At 40.1% G+C, this 19,812-nt stretch overlaps 1 protein-coding gene across 1 annotated transcript in view; it reads right to left on the bottom strand.

Moving 5' to 3' along the window:
• CLSTN2 (calsyntenin 2) overlaps positions 1-19,812 on the bottom strand; it is an 827,610-nt gene that overhangs the window by 513,949 nt on the left and 293,849 nt on the right. The window contains exon 2 of the mRNA XM_063442469.1: positions 15,838-15,960. Within this exon, the coding sequence (XP_063298539.1) occupies positions 15,838-15,960 (123 nt within the window). The remainder of the gene's footprint in view (positions 1-15,837; positions 15,961-19,812) is intronic.

Consider the following 19,812-nt stretch of genomic DNA (forward strand, 5'->3'; position numbering starts at 1 on the left):
TTGTCTTTGGCACTGTCTTACCAGTTTTGAAACAGTTTGAACAACATAACACTAAAGCTATGACCCAGTCACCGATCCACACAGCCCCCTTCACTTCTGCCCGCCACTATACTAAAAAAAAAATGTTTGACTTGTTACTTGCAATGAGTGACCAAGTTAAAATAATTCTTTATAAGTACGTTGGTTGAGCAGAAAGGAGGGGAATCGATGCAGACAGTTGTCAGGGGAACCATTATTTTATATCATTATATTTTTTGTTTTTGTTTTATTTAACCCCTTAAGGACTGAGCCAAATGTACAAGTTGTGAACAAAACAAAACGTAAACAAAACCTGGCATTTGCGCTATATGTCTGTCCAACCGTAATTCACCTCTTTCATATTAAATGCACCCCCCCTTATTATTTATCATTTTATTCAGTAGAAACAGGGCTTTCATTTAATATCAAATATTTAGCTATGAAACATAATTTAATATGAAAAAAATGGGAGAAAATAAGAAATATTGTTATTTTTTTAGTTCTACATGACATTTTAACTGTCAATGTCATAATACTGTTTGCTTTTACTGCAATAAAATACACATATTTGTATTCAGCAAAGTCTCATGTGTAAAACAGTACCCGATATGTATGAGTTTTATGGTGTTTTAGGAAGATACAGGGTCAAATATAGCACGTTACATTTGAAATTGAAATTCGCCAGATTGTTTACGTGGCCTTTGAGACTGTATAGTAGCCCAGGAATTAAATTTACACCCATAATGGCATACCATTTGCAATAGTAGACAACCCAAGGTATTGCAAATGGGTTATGTCCATTTTTTTTGTAGCCATTTGGTCACAAACACTGGCCAAAGTTAGCGTTAGTATTTGTTTGTGTGTGAAAAATGCAAAAACAGCCAATTTTGGCCAGTGTTTGTGACTAAGTGGCTACTAAAAAAGACTGGACATACCCCATTTGCAATACCGTGGGTTGTCTACTATTTCAAATGGTATGCCATCATAGGGGTAATTTTCATTCTTGTGCTACCATAGGGTCACAAAGGCAACGTAAGCAATCTGGTGAATTTTAATGTGGAAAAAAATGAAACACAAGCCTTATATTTGATGCTGTAACTTTTGAAAACACCATAAAACCTGTACATGAGGGGTACTGTTGTACTCAGGAGACTTGGCTGAACACAAATATTTGTGTTTCAAAACAGTAAAAAGTATTGCAGCAATAATATCGTCCGTGTAAGTGTTGTTTGTGCGTGCAAATTGCAAAAAACTTCACTTTTACTGGCGATATCATCGTTGTAATACATTTTACTGTTAATTTTACACTAATATTTGTGTTCAGCGAAGTCTCCCGAGTAAAACAGTAACCCCCATGTACAGGTTTTATGGTGTCTTGGAAAGTTATAGGGTTAAATATAGTGCTAGCAAATTAAATTCCCTATACTTTCAGCATGGGTTATCAGGCAGGTCCCGCTAATTGTAATTAATTAGGATACCTAATTATGTAAAAAGATTACATAAATATATGTGTAGAATTAATATTTGTATATATATATACATATGTGTATATATACGTATATATATATATATTTTTTAATATTTTTATTTATATATAGGTATATATATAGTGATATATACGTATATATTTAGTGATATATACGTATATATGTATATAGATATATATATTATTTCGTTCTACGTGTATTTTGATATAAATATATATATATATATATATATATATTAATATCACAATACAGTTAGAATGAAATAAAACACATCTATATATTTTTTAATTATTTATTTTTAATTATTTTTGTAATTTTATTTTTTTACGTATTTACATTTTTTTATATTATATATAAATATATATATATATAACAATAATTATATAAATATTTAATCAGTATCAGTCTACGTGTAATTTGATATTTATATATATATATATATATATATATATATATATATATAATCATATATATATATATTAATAGTAAAATACACCTAGACGGTGTATGTGTGTGTATGTATATGTGTGTATATATATATATACTTAGATCATATATATATATAATATATATATATATATATATATATATATATATGATCTAAGTATATATATATATATTTTTTTTGACACTTTTTTTAATTTTACACTTTTTTTTGATTTGATTTCCAGCCAGCAGGGGGACTAAGTGTCATTACAGCTAGTCCCCCTGCTGGCATTGCTGCAGCCAGCTATACCGGCCATGTGATTGTGAGGTCCTTGCAATGACCTCACTCTCACATGGCCCGGGGGGGCTGAAGAGGGCAGATGTGCCGCGGGGGGCTCCCTGGGAGTCCCCCCAACCGCGATCGCCGGCGTGGGATCGCCGGCGACCGGGTAAGTAAAAAAACACCAGAGGGCGTACAATTACGCCCGGCGGCGTTTAGAGCCACTTAAAAAAGTACGTAATTGTACGCCCTCCGGTCTTAAGGGGTTAAAGGACCACTATAGTGCCAGGAAAACATACTTGTTTTCCTGGCACTTTAGTGCCCTGAGCCTCAGGATCCAACCTCCCTTGGTGCTGAAGGGGGAGGAAGGGGGTTAAACACTCACCTTTTTTCCAGTGCTGGGCTCCCTCGGAGCTGGGACTCTCCTCCCTCTTCTGACGTCCCTGACTGAATGCGCATGCGTGGCACGAGCCGCACGCGCATTCTGCCAGTCTCATAGGAAAGCATTCTCAATGTTTTCCTATGGACGCTGGCGTCTTTTCACTGTAAAAATCACAGTGAGAAGCGCGGAAGCGCCTCTAGCGGCTGTCAATGAGACAGCCACTAGAGGCTGGATTAACCCATAGGTAAACATAGCAGTTTCTCTGAATCTGCTATGTTTACAGTAAAAAGGGTTAACCCTAGATGGACCTGGCAACCATCTGAAGTGGTCTGTGTGCCTATAGTGGTCCTTTAAGCTTAAGCTCTTGCAAATTTGATAGTTAGTAGATGTTATTTTACCGTTTTGGCAAATGCTTCCTTTTTTAACTCTTGTGGGGTACCTCAGGGATCTGTACTTGGACCCATTCTCTTTAATATTTTTATTAGTGATATTGCAGAAGGTCTTGATGGTAAGGTGTGTCTTTTTGCGGATGATACTAAGATATGTAACAGGGTTGATGTTCCAGGAGGGATAGGCCAAATGGCAAATGATTTAGGTAAACTAGAAAAATGGTCAGAGTTGTGGCAACTGACATTTAATGTGGATAAGTGCAAGATAATGCATCTTGGACGTAAAAACCCAAGGGCAGAGTACAGAATATTTGATAGAGTCCTAACCTCAACATCTGAGGAAAGGGATTTAGGGGTGATTATTTCTGAGGACTTAAAGGTAGGCAGACAATGTAATAGAGCAGCAGGAAATGCTAGCAGAATGCTTGGTTGTTTAGGGAGAGGTATTAGCAGTAGAAAGAGGGAAGTGCTCATGCCATTGTACAGAACACTGGTGAGACCTCACTTGGAGTACTGTACACAGTACTGGAGACCATATCTTCAGAAGGATATTGATACCTTAGAGAGAGTTCAAAGAAGGGCTACTAAACTGGTTCATGGATTGTAGGATAAAACTTACCAGGAAAGGTTAAAGGAACTTAACATGTATAGCTTGGAGGAAAGACGAGACAGGGGGGATATGATAGAAACATTTAAATACATAAAGGGAATCAACACAGTAAAGGAGGAAACTATATTTAAAAGAAGAAAAACTACCACAACCAGAGGACATAGTCTTAAATTAGAGGGACAAAGGTTTAAAAATAATATCAGGAAGTATTACTTTACTGAGAGGGTAGTGGATGCATGGAATAGCCTTCCAGCTGAAGTGGTAGAGGTTAACACAGTAAAGGAGTTTAAGCATGCGTGGGATAGGCATAAGGCTATCCTAACTATAAGATAAGGCCAGGGACTAATGAAAGTATTTTGAAAACTGGGCAGACTAGATGGGCCGAATGGTTCTTATCTGCCGTCACATTCTATGTTTCTATGTTTCTATGTTGTGTCATAAGCTTACTTCACATCTAACAGATCCTGCTTCTGATCTTGCTAAAGTATATTACTACTTCCAAATGTAAAGACCAAAGAAATAGAAAGGAATAATCTGGGACCTCATGCCAATATGTGTGTATGCAGTCATAATTTTGTGTTGCAGTCCTTGGTCCAAAGTGGAAGTCCACTTTATTAGCCACTTTTTTAGCCTTATCTATGATTCAAAATCTCCAAATAAACGTGGTGATACGTGCGGAAAGAATATGGAAGAATGAAGATGAATGAACATTATATTCAGTTAACAGTATAAAGAGACTGCAATTACTTAGTTTAAATTCCTTCTATTAAAAAAAAGTGAATTTTCGAGAAGCTCACTTCCAATGTTATTTTATATTTATAGTCCAGTGAAGTTTGCATTTTATAGTGGGCAAGGAGTGGTAATGATTATAATTCTTGCTGTATTGGGATTGGCAGAAAATGAAATGTCTTTTTTTTTCATTTTTCTCTTTTTTTCCATTTTTACTGTCTACTTTCTCTAATATGTCTTTCTTTTTGCAGCAATTGAAAGTCAAATCCAATAATTTTGTCTACATATTTCAATCCCTGTCAGAATGGATTTTCATATCTAGTAAGGTATTACTGACCATCTCATTTTCCGAAGGTTGGATTTATACAAATACAATTTTTAGAGTGTTTAGAGAGTTAAATGTTGGAGCTTTATAACCAATTTCTTTATCTGAGATAGATGATTTTATAGGATTCGTCAATATATTTGTACAAATAGATTATTTTCAATATTTTCCTACATCCTGTTGTAATAATATATTTCTCTAATAAAACCTCTAAAATAAGCTTTAAAAAAGTCAGTTCATTTTACAAGTTATTATAGTTATAAAAAATTTATACAAACCCAGTTAACGTATTTTATGTTAATCTCTATCATTTTCATTATTACAATATTTTAAATTTATATTACTTTAGTTGGAGATTCTGAATTCTTCCATATGTCTGATGCAACGTCTTGTTTTTTTTTTTATATGATTTTGGATTTAATGCCTCATAAGACTTATCCTCCAACTACTAAGACAAGGAAGCGAGAGAACGTGGCCCATTGCATTTTATTTGGAAAATAAAATGTTGAGTTAAAACGGGGGAATGGACTCATTGAAACAGCCATTGCAAGATGCGGGCACTAGCTGAATTTGTGGTCTACAATGGGAATATAAATATAATTTAAGCATTGCCTTTTCGATTTTAGCTCTCTAAAATAGTTTTCAGAACGCCATACCATAAAGAAGGCATAAGTAACAGCATACACACATTCAGACTGAATCCTTTTGTCTCCTTTTAGAAACAATAATTGCATGCTTTGGCAGTCTACAGAACATATTGTATTTTAAAATGTTTTAAAATTTTGCATATATCTGATTTAATTATTTTAAAGCGCTACGGAATCTGTTGGCACTATATAAATGGCAATAATAATAATAATAATTACATTGCGGCAAAGTTCATATCTAGGGTCTGTAATAATATTATAACATACTGTGCTTCTTGCCTGTTGACTTCCATCACAGTAGCTTAAAGTAGGTATGGTTCCCAGAAATAACTAAGAAGGGGCATGGTCATTATGCTTATAGAGACCTAGCTGTAAGTGTTCTATTTCATTAGACAGAATATGTGGGCAAGTATGGGACGAATTACCTTGCATATATTATAACCTCAAAATAATACATATGTCTTATCTCTTATTAAATAGTTACTGTCTGCCTTAAGTAGAGGTTTACAGAGTCTGTTTTACCACTTTGCTAGATATATGTTATTCTATACTCTATATCTGGAGTAGGCAACCTTCAGCACTCCGGATACTGTGAACTTCATCTCCCAAAATGCTCTTACTCCCATAATGCAGGCAAATGATCAGGAAGATGTAGTCCACAATATCTGGAGTGTTGAAGGTTGCCCACCCCTGCTCTATATATACTATTGTATACTTTTATAGTTATTGGCATTTTAAAAGAAAGCAATTCTGTCATTTTGAGAGTGTCTTGAGTACACCTGCTCTGATTTTACATTTATTTTTATGCATCTAACTATTTATTTAAATATATCAGAGGAATTTTCTTAGCTGCTTTTTAACAGATAAGAGCAAAATTCTTAAAGGAATACTATAGGGTCATGAAAAAAAAACATGTATTCCTGACCATATAGTGTTAAAAACATGCTGGCCCCCTTAACCCCTTAAGGACCAAACTTCTGGAATAAAAGGGAATCATGACGTGTCACACATGTCATGTGTCCTTAAGGGGTTAAATACTTTAAATCTTACCTTTTTTCAGTGTTGCATGATTCTGATTATCTCAGCCAAGGAGGTGTGGTGGGAGCGGAGCTAAATCAGCATCTCCTCTTAGAGATGCATTGAATCAATGCAGAGTGTGAAGACGTTGAACGGCATCACATTGTGCATTACTGAACTAGGAAGCACCTTTAGTGCCAGTCTGAGTAACTGCCACTGGAGGTGTTCCTAGACAGCAATGTAAACAATGTTTATATGAAAATGTTTTTATTATTTTATACACATGAATATATAATAAGTAGAAAGCACATGAAAATATAATGGCTGAGCAAAGACATCCACATGATATATATAAGACACCCAATTTTCTATTTTAAAAAAATTTAACAATGCTTAATGGTAGTCAGAAATAATATCACACATCACATTAGGTGTGCTATATAACATTCATTGTAGCCATGTTACCTTTAACACATACACACACAAACAATACACACTGTAAATGCACAGACATACAGGTAGACTTGTTCAGGGCAAATGATTTTGGTTCTTACAAGCAACATTTTTCCAAATGGAAATTGCTTGGGTATGTCCAATGTTCTAGGATTTGTATGTTTGGTTCGATAATAATTTTTGGGAAGGCTGAAAACTGACTGAATCAGACAGATCTGCGGCATGAGGGTTAATCAATACGTTTATTCGGAATAAATAGAGAACTATCACTTCTCATGCATTTTAGTATTATGTTTACTTATCTCCTCTATTTAACAAATACATGTTTGCTAGTTGATAAAAAATAAAATACTGAAATCCACACCTCTCTATCCTGCAGCTGGCAGCTTCATTTAAGCTTCCTGTCGACCATTGTTCTAAGTTCTGTCCTTTGCACCTAGCAGTCAGCACAGAGAAAACTTTATAAAGTGGATGAGAAACTAAACACAGTTTTGCCTCCTCGTTTGTAAAGTGTGCCAGGAATAAACAGGATCTGAAATAAAATCGGCAATGACATAAACGTTAACACAAGTGATATGGGATTTTTATTTTTTTGTTTTATTCAGTGGTTTAATTTCCTGAGAAGTGCCAGTTAAAGTATACTTTCGTGGCTGATTGACAAAGGCCCTGAGGGGTCGAAACGTTGCTGTGTACTTCCTGGTTCTAATAAAATTGCCTTGACTTTGGAATTCGTTGGAGTGCCTGGATTATTTTCTACATTTAATAAAGTATACTTTTGTGGCTGATTACTAAAATAGGAAATGTATAGAAATGAGAAGAGGGAAATATAAACATTCTTTAAATCCAATTTTCAAATTTGTCTCTTTTGGCCTTAAATGTGGGATTCACTTCTGATTCTCCCTCATTTGCCAGTTCAGTGACTCTCACGGCATTAGATCATTGCTTTTCTGCTCTGGAAACCAATCTGTTGCTCATTCTAAGCTGGTCTTCATCAATACTGTAACGAAGCTTCAAATTAGAACCCTGTCAGCTGTCGTTTTGATAGTCGCTCTATGCAAGAATTATAACCAAATGGTATGCAGTTACTCATTTCATGTCTGCCTTATCTCAATGTGATATACATCCTTGGCTGTTTTACCATTCTCTAAAACCTGTGCTTCATTAGCTAAGTTGGAACAATCCCAAGGACTGTCTTGTACTGCGAGGTAGAAATCTTGTCAGCTGCATCGTATAAAAGTGTCAGACTGTCTAACATATCAATCTCCCTGCGCGCTACCCTTCGAAATTATATTAGTATTTGGTTAAAAATACAGACCCATTGAGAATTCCTCCATTAAATAAATAATAGAGAATAAGTAATAAGCATCATTAAGGCTGTGAAATCAAATTGCATCTGGCTCTCCTCAGTTGGCATTGCTTTGAGACAATGTTCTGCCTCGTGGAAAAATTACTGGCCATGATCAAACGTCAGATGCAGCTCTTTATATATTAGGAAGAGATGCTTTTTAAGTAATCTATCACATACGCCTTCTTTAATTTAGAAATGAGCAAGGATTTATTTAAATAAATTGGATATATGTCTTTATATTATATGAACAACTGACACATAACATGGCTAAGGGAGTATTGCTGTACTGCACAATTGCAAGTGTTTTATAAATATCAGTGACTGTATATATTATTATTTTCTATATTGAATCTTAAATACCTTTTTATTTTTACTTTTGAACATAGTGTAATTGCTTACAATTGGTGGAAAATTAAACAAATGACTTTCATTTGTTATCTGAACTTATTTTTTTACAGCTGTGTTTATACGTTTATTGTAAAGAATGGCTTGAACGTGTAATAAAAAAAAAAAAGAAGAATTTTTTTTAAAACATATATGAAGCTATTCAATACATGGGAATGTGCTAAACTGCTACAGCTCGGCATATTTAAACATTATATTCACTTTCATCCTAAACTCATATAATGAGATTTAACTGCTGCAATTTCATAGAATACTAAACCTAACCAAAGCACATTTGGAAAATGGTAAACAATCACATTTTAAATTGAATTTGAATTGAAAGCAAGTTGTTAGTATTTGTCTAGCTAATTCAATCTTCTTTCAACTAGATGAGAATAGTAAAATATGTTTTATATCTTATCCCAGAGGGATTAGTGTATTTTATCAGGCAATATAAGAATTTGAGCAGGTACAATATCACTTTGAGACACACACTTGTATAATCAGAGGTCAAAATGGCCTTTGCAATTTAAAGTGATATTCAGAAACATGTGTGCTCCGCATTGTCAGCTTGCTTGTTGATTTTTTTTGGTCTCGCTCATCAGGTAAGGTTACAGATTGATTGACTGTGCACTCCGTAGAATCTTCTCACATTATCTATGTGCTTGTAAATATCCAGAAAAGAAAAGCTGAAATATTTACCACTTTGGTTGCACAGTATGCTGCTCATGTTAGCTGTTTAGCGCTTGACGTTTTTTAAATAAATTATTCTTAGAGGGACACTCCAGGCACCAAAACAACTTCATCTAAATTAAGTTGTTATGGTGCCAGGAGGCCACCTGCCACCTGCTTACTGTCAGTGGTTAAACCACTTTCGAACGGTTTCAATGAGAAGCCTCTGATTGGCTATTTGCCTGTGAACAGACCAGAGGCGGCCCTCTAATTAGGCGGTTTAGGCGGCCGCCTAAGGCCTCGCGCTGGCTGGGGCCTCGCGGCCGCCTAAACCGCCTGTTGGCAGAGTGTGTCAGGTCCTCGGTCAGTGACCGAGGACCTGACACCAGGAGGGGGCCCGGCGGGTTGCCCGGTATGCCGCCGGGTGCGAGGCCCCTCCTGGCTGCCCGGCCACCGCAGACACCGGTCTGCAGCTCCGCAGTCAGCAGAGCTGCAGACCATGTGTCTCGCGAGAACCGGCCAATCAGAGCGTTGCCGCGGGTTACCACGGCAACGCTCTGACATCTCGCGAGATTACATGGTCTGCAGCTCTGTGGAGCTGCAGACCGGAAGGCAGCAATGGCCACCAGACCACCAGGGAGCCCACACTGGACCACCAGGGAAGGGTGACCACCAGGAAAGGTAGGCTCTCACCCCCCTCAGCCTTACCCTCAGCCTCACCACCCACACCACCCTCAGCCTCACTACCCCTCAGCCTCACTACCCCCCACCCTCAGCCTCACCCTCCCACCACCCTCAGTCTCACTACCCCCACCACCCTCAGTCTCACTACCCCCACCACCCTCAGCCTCACTACCCCCACCACCCTCAGCCTCACTACCCCCACCAGCCTCAGCCTCACTACCCCCCACCCTCAGCCTCATTCCCCCTACCACCCTCAGCCTCACTACCCCCCCACCACCCTCAGCCTCACTATCCCTCACACCAGCCTCACTACCCCCACACCAACCTCAGCCTCACTACCCCCCACACCACCCTCAGCATCACAACCCCCAACCACCCTCAGCCTCACTACCCCCACCACCCTCAGCCTCACTACCCCCACCACCCTCAGCCTCAATACCCCACCACCCTCAGCCTCACTAACCCCACCACCCTCAGCCTCACTAACCCCACCACCCTCAGCCTCACTACCCCCACCACCCTCAGCCTCACTACCCCCACCAGCCTCAGCCTCACTACCCCCCACCCTCAGCCTCATTCCCCCTACCACCCTCAGCCTCACTACCCCCCCACCACCCTCAGCCTCACTATCCCTCACACCAGCCTCACTACCCCCCACACCACCCTCAGCCTCACTACCCCCCACACCACCCTCAGCATCACAACCCCCAACCACCCTCAGCCTCACTACCCCCACCACCCTCAGCCTCACTACCCCCACCACCCTCAGCCTCACTACCCCCACCACCCTCAGCCTTACTAACCCCACCAGCCTCAGCCTCACTACCCCTCAGCCTCACTACCCACCACCCTCAGCCTCACTACCCCCACCACCCTCAGCCTCACTAACCCCACCACCCTCAGCCTCACTACCCCCCACACCACCCTCAGCCTCACTACCCCCCAAACCACCCTCAGCCTCACCCCCCACCACCCCCCAAACCACCCTCAGCCTCACCCCCCACCACCCTCAGCCTCACCCCCCACCACCCTTAGCCTCACTACCCCCCCACCACCCTCAGCCTCACTATCCCTCACACCACCCTCAGCCTCACTACCCCCCTCACCACCCTCAGCCTCACTACCCCCCAAACCACCCTCAGCCTCACCCCCCACCACCCTCAGCCTCACCCCCCACCACCCTTAGCCTCACTACCCCCACACCACTCACAGCATCACCACCCCCAACCACCCCCCTCAGCCTCACTACCCCCCACACCACCCTCAGCATCACCACCCAACCACCCTCAGCCTCACTACCCCCCACACCACCCTTAGCCTCACTACCCCCCCACCACCCTCAGCCTCACTATCCCTCACACCACCCTCAGCCTCACTACCCCCCACACCAACCTCAGCCTCACTACCCCCCAAACCACCCTCAGCCTCACCCCCCCACCACCCTCAGCCTCACCCCCCACCACCCTCAGCCTTACCCCCCACCACCCTTAGCCTCACTACCCCCACACCACCCACAGCATCACCACCCCCAACCACCCCCCTCAGCCTCACTACCCCCCACACCACCCTCAGCATCACCACCCCAACCACCCTCAGCCTCCCTACCCCCCCCACCACCCTCAGCCTCACTACCCCCCCACCACCCTCAGCCTCACTACCCCCCACCACCCTCAGCCTCACTACCCCCCACACCAACCTCAGCCTCACTACCCCCCACACCACCCTCAGCATCACAACCCCCAACCACCCTCAGCCTCACTACCCCCACCACCCTCAGCCTCACTACCACCCTCAGCCTCACTACCCCCCACACCACCCTCAGCCTCACTACCCCCCCACACCACCCTCAGCCTCACTACCACCCTCAGCCTCACTACCCCCCACACCACCCCCAGCCTTACTACCCCCCACACCACCCTCAGCCTCACTGCCCCCCACACCACCCTCAGCATCAGGCACCACCATCCCCCACCACCCTCAGCCTCACCATCCCCCACCACCCTCAGCATCACCCCTCACCACCCTCAGCATCAACCCCCCTCACCATCAACCCTCACATCACCTCCCTCCCTCTCACATCACCCCCTCCCTCACATCACCCCCCTCCCTCTCACATCACCCCCCTCCCTCTCACATCACCTTCCTCCCTCTCACATCACCCCCTCCCTCTCACATCACCCCCCTCCCTCTCACATCACCCCCTCCCTCTCACATCACCCCCCTCCCTCTCACATCACCCCCCTCCCTCTCACATCACCCCCCCTCCCTCTCACATCACCCCCTCCCTCTCACATCACCCCCCTCCCTCTCACATCACCCCCCTCCTTCTCACATCACCCCCCTCCTTCTCACATCACCCCCCCTCCCTCTCACATCACCCCCCCTCCCTCTCACATCACCCCCCTCCCTCTCACATCACCCCCCCTCCCTCTCACATCACCCCCCCTCCCTCTCACATCACCCCCCCTCCTTCTCACATCACCCCCCTCCTTCTCACATCACCCCCCTCCTTCTCACATCACCCCCCCCTCCTTCTCACATCACCCCCCTCCTTCTCACATCACCCCCCCCTTCTCACATCACCCCCCCTCCTTCTCACATCACCCCCCTCCTTCTCACATCACCCCCCCTCCTTCTCACATCACCCCCCCTCCTTCTCACATCACCCCCCCTCCTTCTCACATCACCCCCCCTCCTTCTCACATCACCCCCCCTCCCTCTCACATCACCATCACCCCTCTCACATTACAATCACCCCCCACACCATCACCTTCCTGTCACCATCACCCCCTCTCACCATCACCCGCCTCTCCTTCTCACCATCACCCTCCTATACACACAACACACTTCAAGCAGCTACCCCATACACATAGGGTCTCAGACAAAAATGCAAACATGCTCACAGAGACATACATTCACACACAAGGATACTCCGTCAGACACACTCTCAGGCACATACAAAGGTAAACTGTGCATCAATGTGTATATGTGACACTTTTTTGTTAGTGGGGCCTCATGTTTGAGTTTCGCCTAAGGCCTCATAAAGTCTAGAGCCGCCTCTGGAAGAGACTGAAAGTATCCTCCAGGGAAAAGTAGGATAGACTGAAAAGGCTGCAGTTCAGAAGAAACTGTTTTAAGATATACAATGCAATAAATAAATGCATGAAAATGCATGCATACATTAATTGGGGTGTTTCTACTGAACAGGGATTTCTAATTATTTTTCTAATCTAGACAGTGGAGTGATTCTTAAAATCATAATATATAATTTGGTAGAAACAAGTACACATATTAAAACTCTACCATAATACATACACATTAAGAAGTAAGGTACTCAGTATTTCAAGAAAGTAGCAGTGTTATGCTGTATATTATTCTCGCCCCTGACCCCTCATAACTAAAAACGTCTACAAAAAAATCTAAATTACTTTCCATTTTCTAATTCACTTATTTAAAAAGACACTCCACCAATTCATCGTGCGTGTTTAGAGAGGTTTTGGCCTCACAATCATGCTGTAATATGTTTCCACACTCAAACTATGTATTTAAAAAAAGTTTTGCGGCTTTTAGCACCATTACTTAGCCCCCATAGCCATGCCCACTCTTTTGACAAAGTAATTTCCTTCTTTCTTATTATACCTCCTTGAGTATGTACTTAGTCAATAAGAGATCATTGTGAGCTGAATTGCTGACATGACTCTGTCCCACAGCCAATCTGTGTCATCGTGTAACCTGCCCCCTTTCAACTTCTAATATATTTTAAATGCTACATAGATAAGAAATGGACAGTGATTGGCTGTAGCGTGGAGGAGGCGGTGGAGTTAAGTCAGCAGATCTCTTATTGGCTGAACTGCAATGTTTGCCTTCCAATCAGGAAGATATGTTGTGAAAAGATTAGGTATAGTTATGGAGGTGGAGTTATACGGCAACAGAAAACAAAGGAGATTTGGAAAAGTAGAGTAAGTTATAATGGATATGAAGCCAAAACCCATCAAATGCACATACGTTGTGTTGGTACCTACATTGTGTTGATGTTTCTTTAACATGTCTTTGATTCTGCAATAACTTCTTAATTTTTTTTTTCAATTTCCAAGCAGACCCATTCAAAATCCATCAAAAATGAATCACTGAAGTTTTAGTGAGCTAGAACAGATAGAGTAAATACCAACACAATCGCTACTTAGAAACTCACTCTAGGAGACGGGAGGTTAAAAGGAGTAATGGATGGAATGTGAATATTTTTATTCCTGGTTTCTCAAACACAAAGAACATTCATTTCAATTATAAGCATACATTCTTTTTTTTTTTTTTTCAAATCCATTACAAGTATAAGTGAAAGTGAAAAGCAAATGTAACCTGCAGTCCATTAGCATAACCCATCTGCATTAGTGTCCTAGCTGCACAGTCTGAAATAGGCAGGCATCACATCTTGCCATTTTACGAGGTTAACAGCTGGTGTGTATTTTTACAGATAGGTACCAAAAATGTGCAGAGTGTTGAACACGTTGTTTTAATATGGATGCTGTCAAACTACAGAAACTGAAGAAAAATAGTAAATCCAGTCGGAGCCTTCATAGGACATATGCCCTTCCTGAGACAATTATGATGTTCAATCTGCACAGACAAGCTGTGTATTGTAATAAAGATATTATATGCTTACATGCCAACTGGTTTGCTGAACCTCATCTAGATATTGTGTCAAGGAGAGACCACATTATTGTGTAAAAGGCAAGGAAACCTTGATGTAGACAGTTATCAGTGCATGATAATTCAATCCGGTGAAAGCACCAACAGCAGGATTAGGAAATTGAACATATGTGATTCTAAAAGGTGAACAAATAGTGCCTGCCTTACACGGGTAAAGAAGAATGCTTAATATTGTTCCAGCCATCATAGTGTCTGAGTGCTCAGAAAGTTACATTGTGTCTTTCTAGATTTTATCTTCTGTTAACAGCTAATGGACTATGGCTTTTTCAAACAGATGTTGGCAACAGTCCCACAATAAAACATAACTGAGAGAGTGACTTCCATTTTGGACAGTTAATAAGTAACATGGTGAATTCCAAATGCTCAACTGGTAACCCATTTTCCATCCCTCTGCGTTTGTTCTGCAATAATACTTCCTGAGACACAGTTGATATACAGATTAGAGTTCCACCATTGCCATCCTCCATAATGCTCATTTTCCTATTCACATCATCAAAGTTACTAGTCTCCTACAATCAAAATTCTCCCCATTTAATTTCATCTCACATACACAGCTCCTAATACATCTCTCACCTTATCTACCCAATGTATTTCCCAACATTACCCGAATGCCCCTACCTTCATCCCAGTTTATAATCCCCAATACGCCTTACCCATATCCCTTTAGTGCATCATCCACTGCAACACTTGCATCTTATTTAACTCACTGTGCATCTCACTGCAATACACACTGTATTTTCCAACACTGCCCAGTGCATTTCACTACACTGCCCAGAGGATCTTTTCATGCTGAATCCACACACATACGCGTGCACACACAAACACGTCAACTTACAGAATCACATATACAGCCATACACACACATACATACCATCTGGATCCTGGTTTTTAGTGGGGAAATTAAGACATGAGATCTCAGCTCCCCAGGGCATCTTCCTACAGTCCCCATTGTATCCTTCCAACATTCTCACCACTCACATGTACTGACACATAAACACACATTGGTATACAGACTCACAAAGAGCCACACAATAATGTTCTATCTACAAATCATCTGTCTTCTGAATCTTGGTGTAAAGAAGCACTAGGTCACAACCACACAACTTTCTGCCATAAAGTATTAGGTGTCCGTTGTGTAGCTAGAGCAGATCATTTAAAAAAATACAATAAATATGTCTTATATATAGTGCAATAAAAAAACAACTGCCCAAAATAATGTAGAAATAATGTAGAAAAAAAAACCCAGTAAAAATAAGCATATGGGAAAGTTCCATCCTACCTGCAAAAGGTACTGGTGCATCCTTGTCCAAGGCAACAAGAGGTGGATCCAGAATGACAGTATCGTTATTTTCTGTGATGACTCCATGGTATGATGTTTCAATCCAAGGTTTGTGCTTATTAACTGAAATAAAGACAGATATCATTCTTGTTAATATACATTTAATTTTCATCATGCCTTCAAGATTATATTATTGGATACATTGAAAAGGGGATTTTGTGATTCTAATACTTCTATACAAAAATGTAAATCATCACCCCATTTCCTGGCCCTGCTCTGAGATCAGGGACCCCACAATGTTTGTTTTCAGATCAATTTGTATGGAAGTTAGAACAAAAATCTGTTGTTTAAATGTCACACACACACACACACACACACAATAGTTTGGTGCTAGGTCCCTCTCATCTTGCACAAAATTACAAAATCAAGTTAAAAAAAAAAAGAAAGAGTAAGAAGTTTGTTTATTTTATCACTTGTATTGTATTTATGAAAAAAACAACAACAATCATTAATTACTATTGATAGACTGCATATGTGTGTATACATCTAAATGTATATTTTCCCAGATTTTATAAACATGTATATACATTTCTAGGACCTCTTTCCTTCTATAGGACCTTTCAAGATAACATATCACATTTAAGCCTTTGCCTAGAGCGGCTGATGGAGTATGATAGATATTGTTTCTTTTTTTTCAATCAAAAGACCTAAAATGGTCTGCACCTGGGGGTAAAAATCCCAGTAGGTTAGAATGTGATGTAAATCAAATCGCATCTCTCTGGCAGTCAGCTGACGACCAATAATAAGTACAGAATAGACTCTACTCCTTGTGTTTCTATTGTAGGTTGGATATTGAACTCTATTTACTACCAAATCAATCCAAAGAGTGAAAAGCAAGCTATCGAGTAATATATTCATTTTTATTTCTCCTATTATTCTTCTGAACTTATACGAGATTTCAAGGAGCACTTTTGAGAAGGACATTATAGCTGCAGAGAAATTCAATAACAAAACACAGAAGACTGAAGCAATATGCCTACAGAATGACATAACAGGAATACCTCCAGGTTATTACATATATTTTTAGTTATTTAAAAGATTTGAAGGATTGTGATGTATTCTGGAAACAGATTTCTCGGTAAACAAACATTGCTTGGAAAGATAAAGCCACCAAATTAATCTCTGTTATGATCTTTGTAAACACAGGCAACATACAATTATTTTTAGGCAAGGTCCAATTTAGCAATGTTCTTATTTTAAGAAAGTTTTATCAATAATCGAGTTGATGTAATAGCTTACTGGCTTCTCTAAAAGAGAAGAAGGCATCCTGTGTATGTGTACGTTCTGCAGAGACTGACAACTACAGAGCAAATTGTATATCTCACTCCTGTAGGAGTAGGAACATTTTAACTTCAGTTCAGTTTATATAAAAGATAATGTTTAACAGCATTAAAAAATACATTTAAAAGTCACATATATTGTTGTACTTTTTTGGACTAAAAAGTCCATACTTTTAAGCAAGTTGGGTGCTGCCATTAATGAATACTTCAATCCAATTTTCCAGTCACTGACCATGCTTTGAATTCTAGTTTGGCATTCTGATTGCCTGCTTGGTGTTTCCAGCAAATAATAGGATAGCTTTGATTGCAAATAAGCCAGTCTGTTTTTAGGTCCCTGCAGCCTTTACTAAAATCCATGGCTTCTTAAACTGTTAAAATCTACAAGGAACAAACTCGGTAAATATATGTATGAACTTGTCTCAGTTTGATTATATCTTATTAAAACTATTTATATTAAGGTATTGATGACGGATTGACTAATCAAGAACGATGCACATAGCATGTTAGCCTTCCCTTCCTGTCAATCCATTTTAATAATTGGTGACATTTCCCATTAGCTTTTTTTGTCTCTTTAGGAGACACCTTTAGTTACATTTATAGATAGCAGCAAAGAAAATCCTTCATTGTTTAAAATACTAAATTGTGAATTAGAATAGATACATTTACCTCTGATTAGGGGAAATTAACAAATCCCTATTAACCAGCTGCAAATAAACAGGGTTGTAAACCTTGAGTCAGCCACCAGGTGGCCTCCTCATCTCCTACACTATATGTCTGTATGTATATATATATGTATGTATATATATATATATATATATATATATATATATATATATATATGTACATTTCTGGATTTTTATTGATCCAGAAATGTACAATAAAAATCTAGAAATATGGAAACTCATGTATTTCATAAGTTTATTCCATAATCTGTGCAAAGCTGACATTCTTGGTAGCCTAGTTAGCAGGGCTAGCACTATCCCTTTACAAATTGTCACTATTCAAACAAGTCTCACTTTTTAGTGAATACACTTATCAGCAACAACATTAAAACCACTTGCTTAATATTGTGAGGGTCTCCCTCATGCTGCCAAAACAGCTGTGATTCAAAGAGGCATGGACTCCACAAGACCTCTAAATGTGTCCTGTAGTATCTGTTACCGAGACATTAGCAGCAGATACTTTAAGCCCTGCACGTTGCGAGGTGCACAATGCACACAGCCATTCGCCTGATCTAAAATAAAACATGATTCACCAGACCAGGCAACCTTCTTGCATTGCTCAATGGTCATTATAGTTGTTTTCAGTGAAGAACAGGGCACCATGGGTACTCTGACCTATGCAGCCCCATACACAGCAAACCGCAATGCACTGTGTGTTCTGACACCTTTCTATCATAGCCCGCATTAAGTTTATCAGCAATTTGAGCTACAGCAGTTGTTCTGTGCGATCAGGCAAAACAGACACGCCGTTGCTCCCTACGTGTACCAATGGGCCTTGGGCGCCCATATTAACCGGTTTTCTTTATTTGCACCACCTTTGGTAGGTACTAACCACTACATATTGGGAACACCCCACAAGACTTGCCGTTTTGGAGATGATCTGACCCAGTTGTCTAGCCATCACTATTTGGCTGTTGTAAAAGTCATTCAGATCATTTTGCTTGTCCATTTTTCCTGCTTCAAATAACACATGAAATTCAAGAACTGACTGCTTTATATATCCCACCACTTGACAGGTGCAATTAAAATGATATAATCAATGTTACAATCACTTCCCCTCTCAGTCATTTTATTGTTGTAGCTTATCAGTATATGTGTATCAATGTATGTGCTGACATGCTTATTAGACCCCCACTTTAGTTCCATTCAAATCCTCTGGAATGCTAACACCCACATTTTAGCCTTCATGGCTGTACCCCATTATTGCATGATATCTCTGAATTTATTTACCTCCACTGCCAATTCTGAAAAGTTATTATTATATATATTCAAATCAGAATATTGTGAAAGCAAAAATCCTTGCAACACAATTAAAAAAAATATACAACACAAATAAACATAATACAGCACATACCAAAAATAACATATAACATATATAACATATTTACAAGTAAATGTTATAGAGTGATGTATTAATCAAAAAAATATGTACTCATTACAGAGTCGGGTAGTAAGGTCAAGCATCACCCCTTCCCTCACACATTTTATGTATTTGCTATTTTAATTCCTCTTCATACCCAAAGAGAAAATGTCTAAAATATGAATTTAAAAGAATGTTTTTGAACTTCACAACAAGGACAAACTGCACTTGATGATCACAAAAAATGCCCCCTGGACTGAAGGTCAAATCTACTATGAACGATCACCTTTAGCAGACAGGCTAATGCATTAACACATTGTATGTAATGCCTCAAGGAATCAGAGCTCTTAACATAAAGAGAGCTACAGATTTTATCCCAGCTGACTTGAGTTTTTTTTTTCCCCAACTCTGCCATTTTAAGTTGCTGACTAACTTACCACGACTTGCTGCTTATTTTATAGACCCCTTAGATAATTAGTGTAATATTGCATTATATCATTGCCACTGGCTAATATAAATGCAAGAGGTCACATCAACTGTGCCAGTACATTTA

This window comes from Pelobates fuscus, chromosome 2 (genome assembly GCF_036172605.1).
Source record: "Pelobates fuscus isolate aPelFus1 chromosome 2, aPelFus1.pri, whole genome shotgun sequence".
NCBI classification, from domain to species: domain Eukaryota; kingdom Metazoa; phylum Chordata; class Amphibia; order Anura; family Pelobatidae; genus Pelobates; species Pelobates fuscus.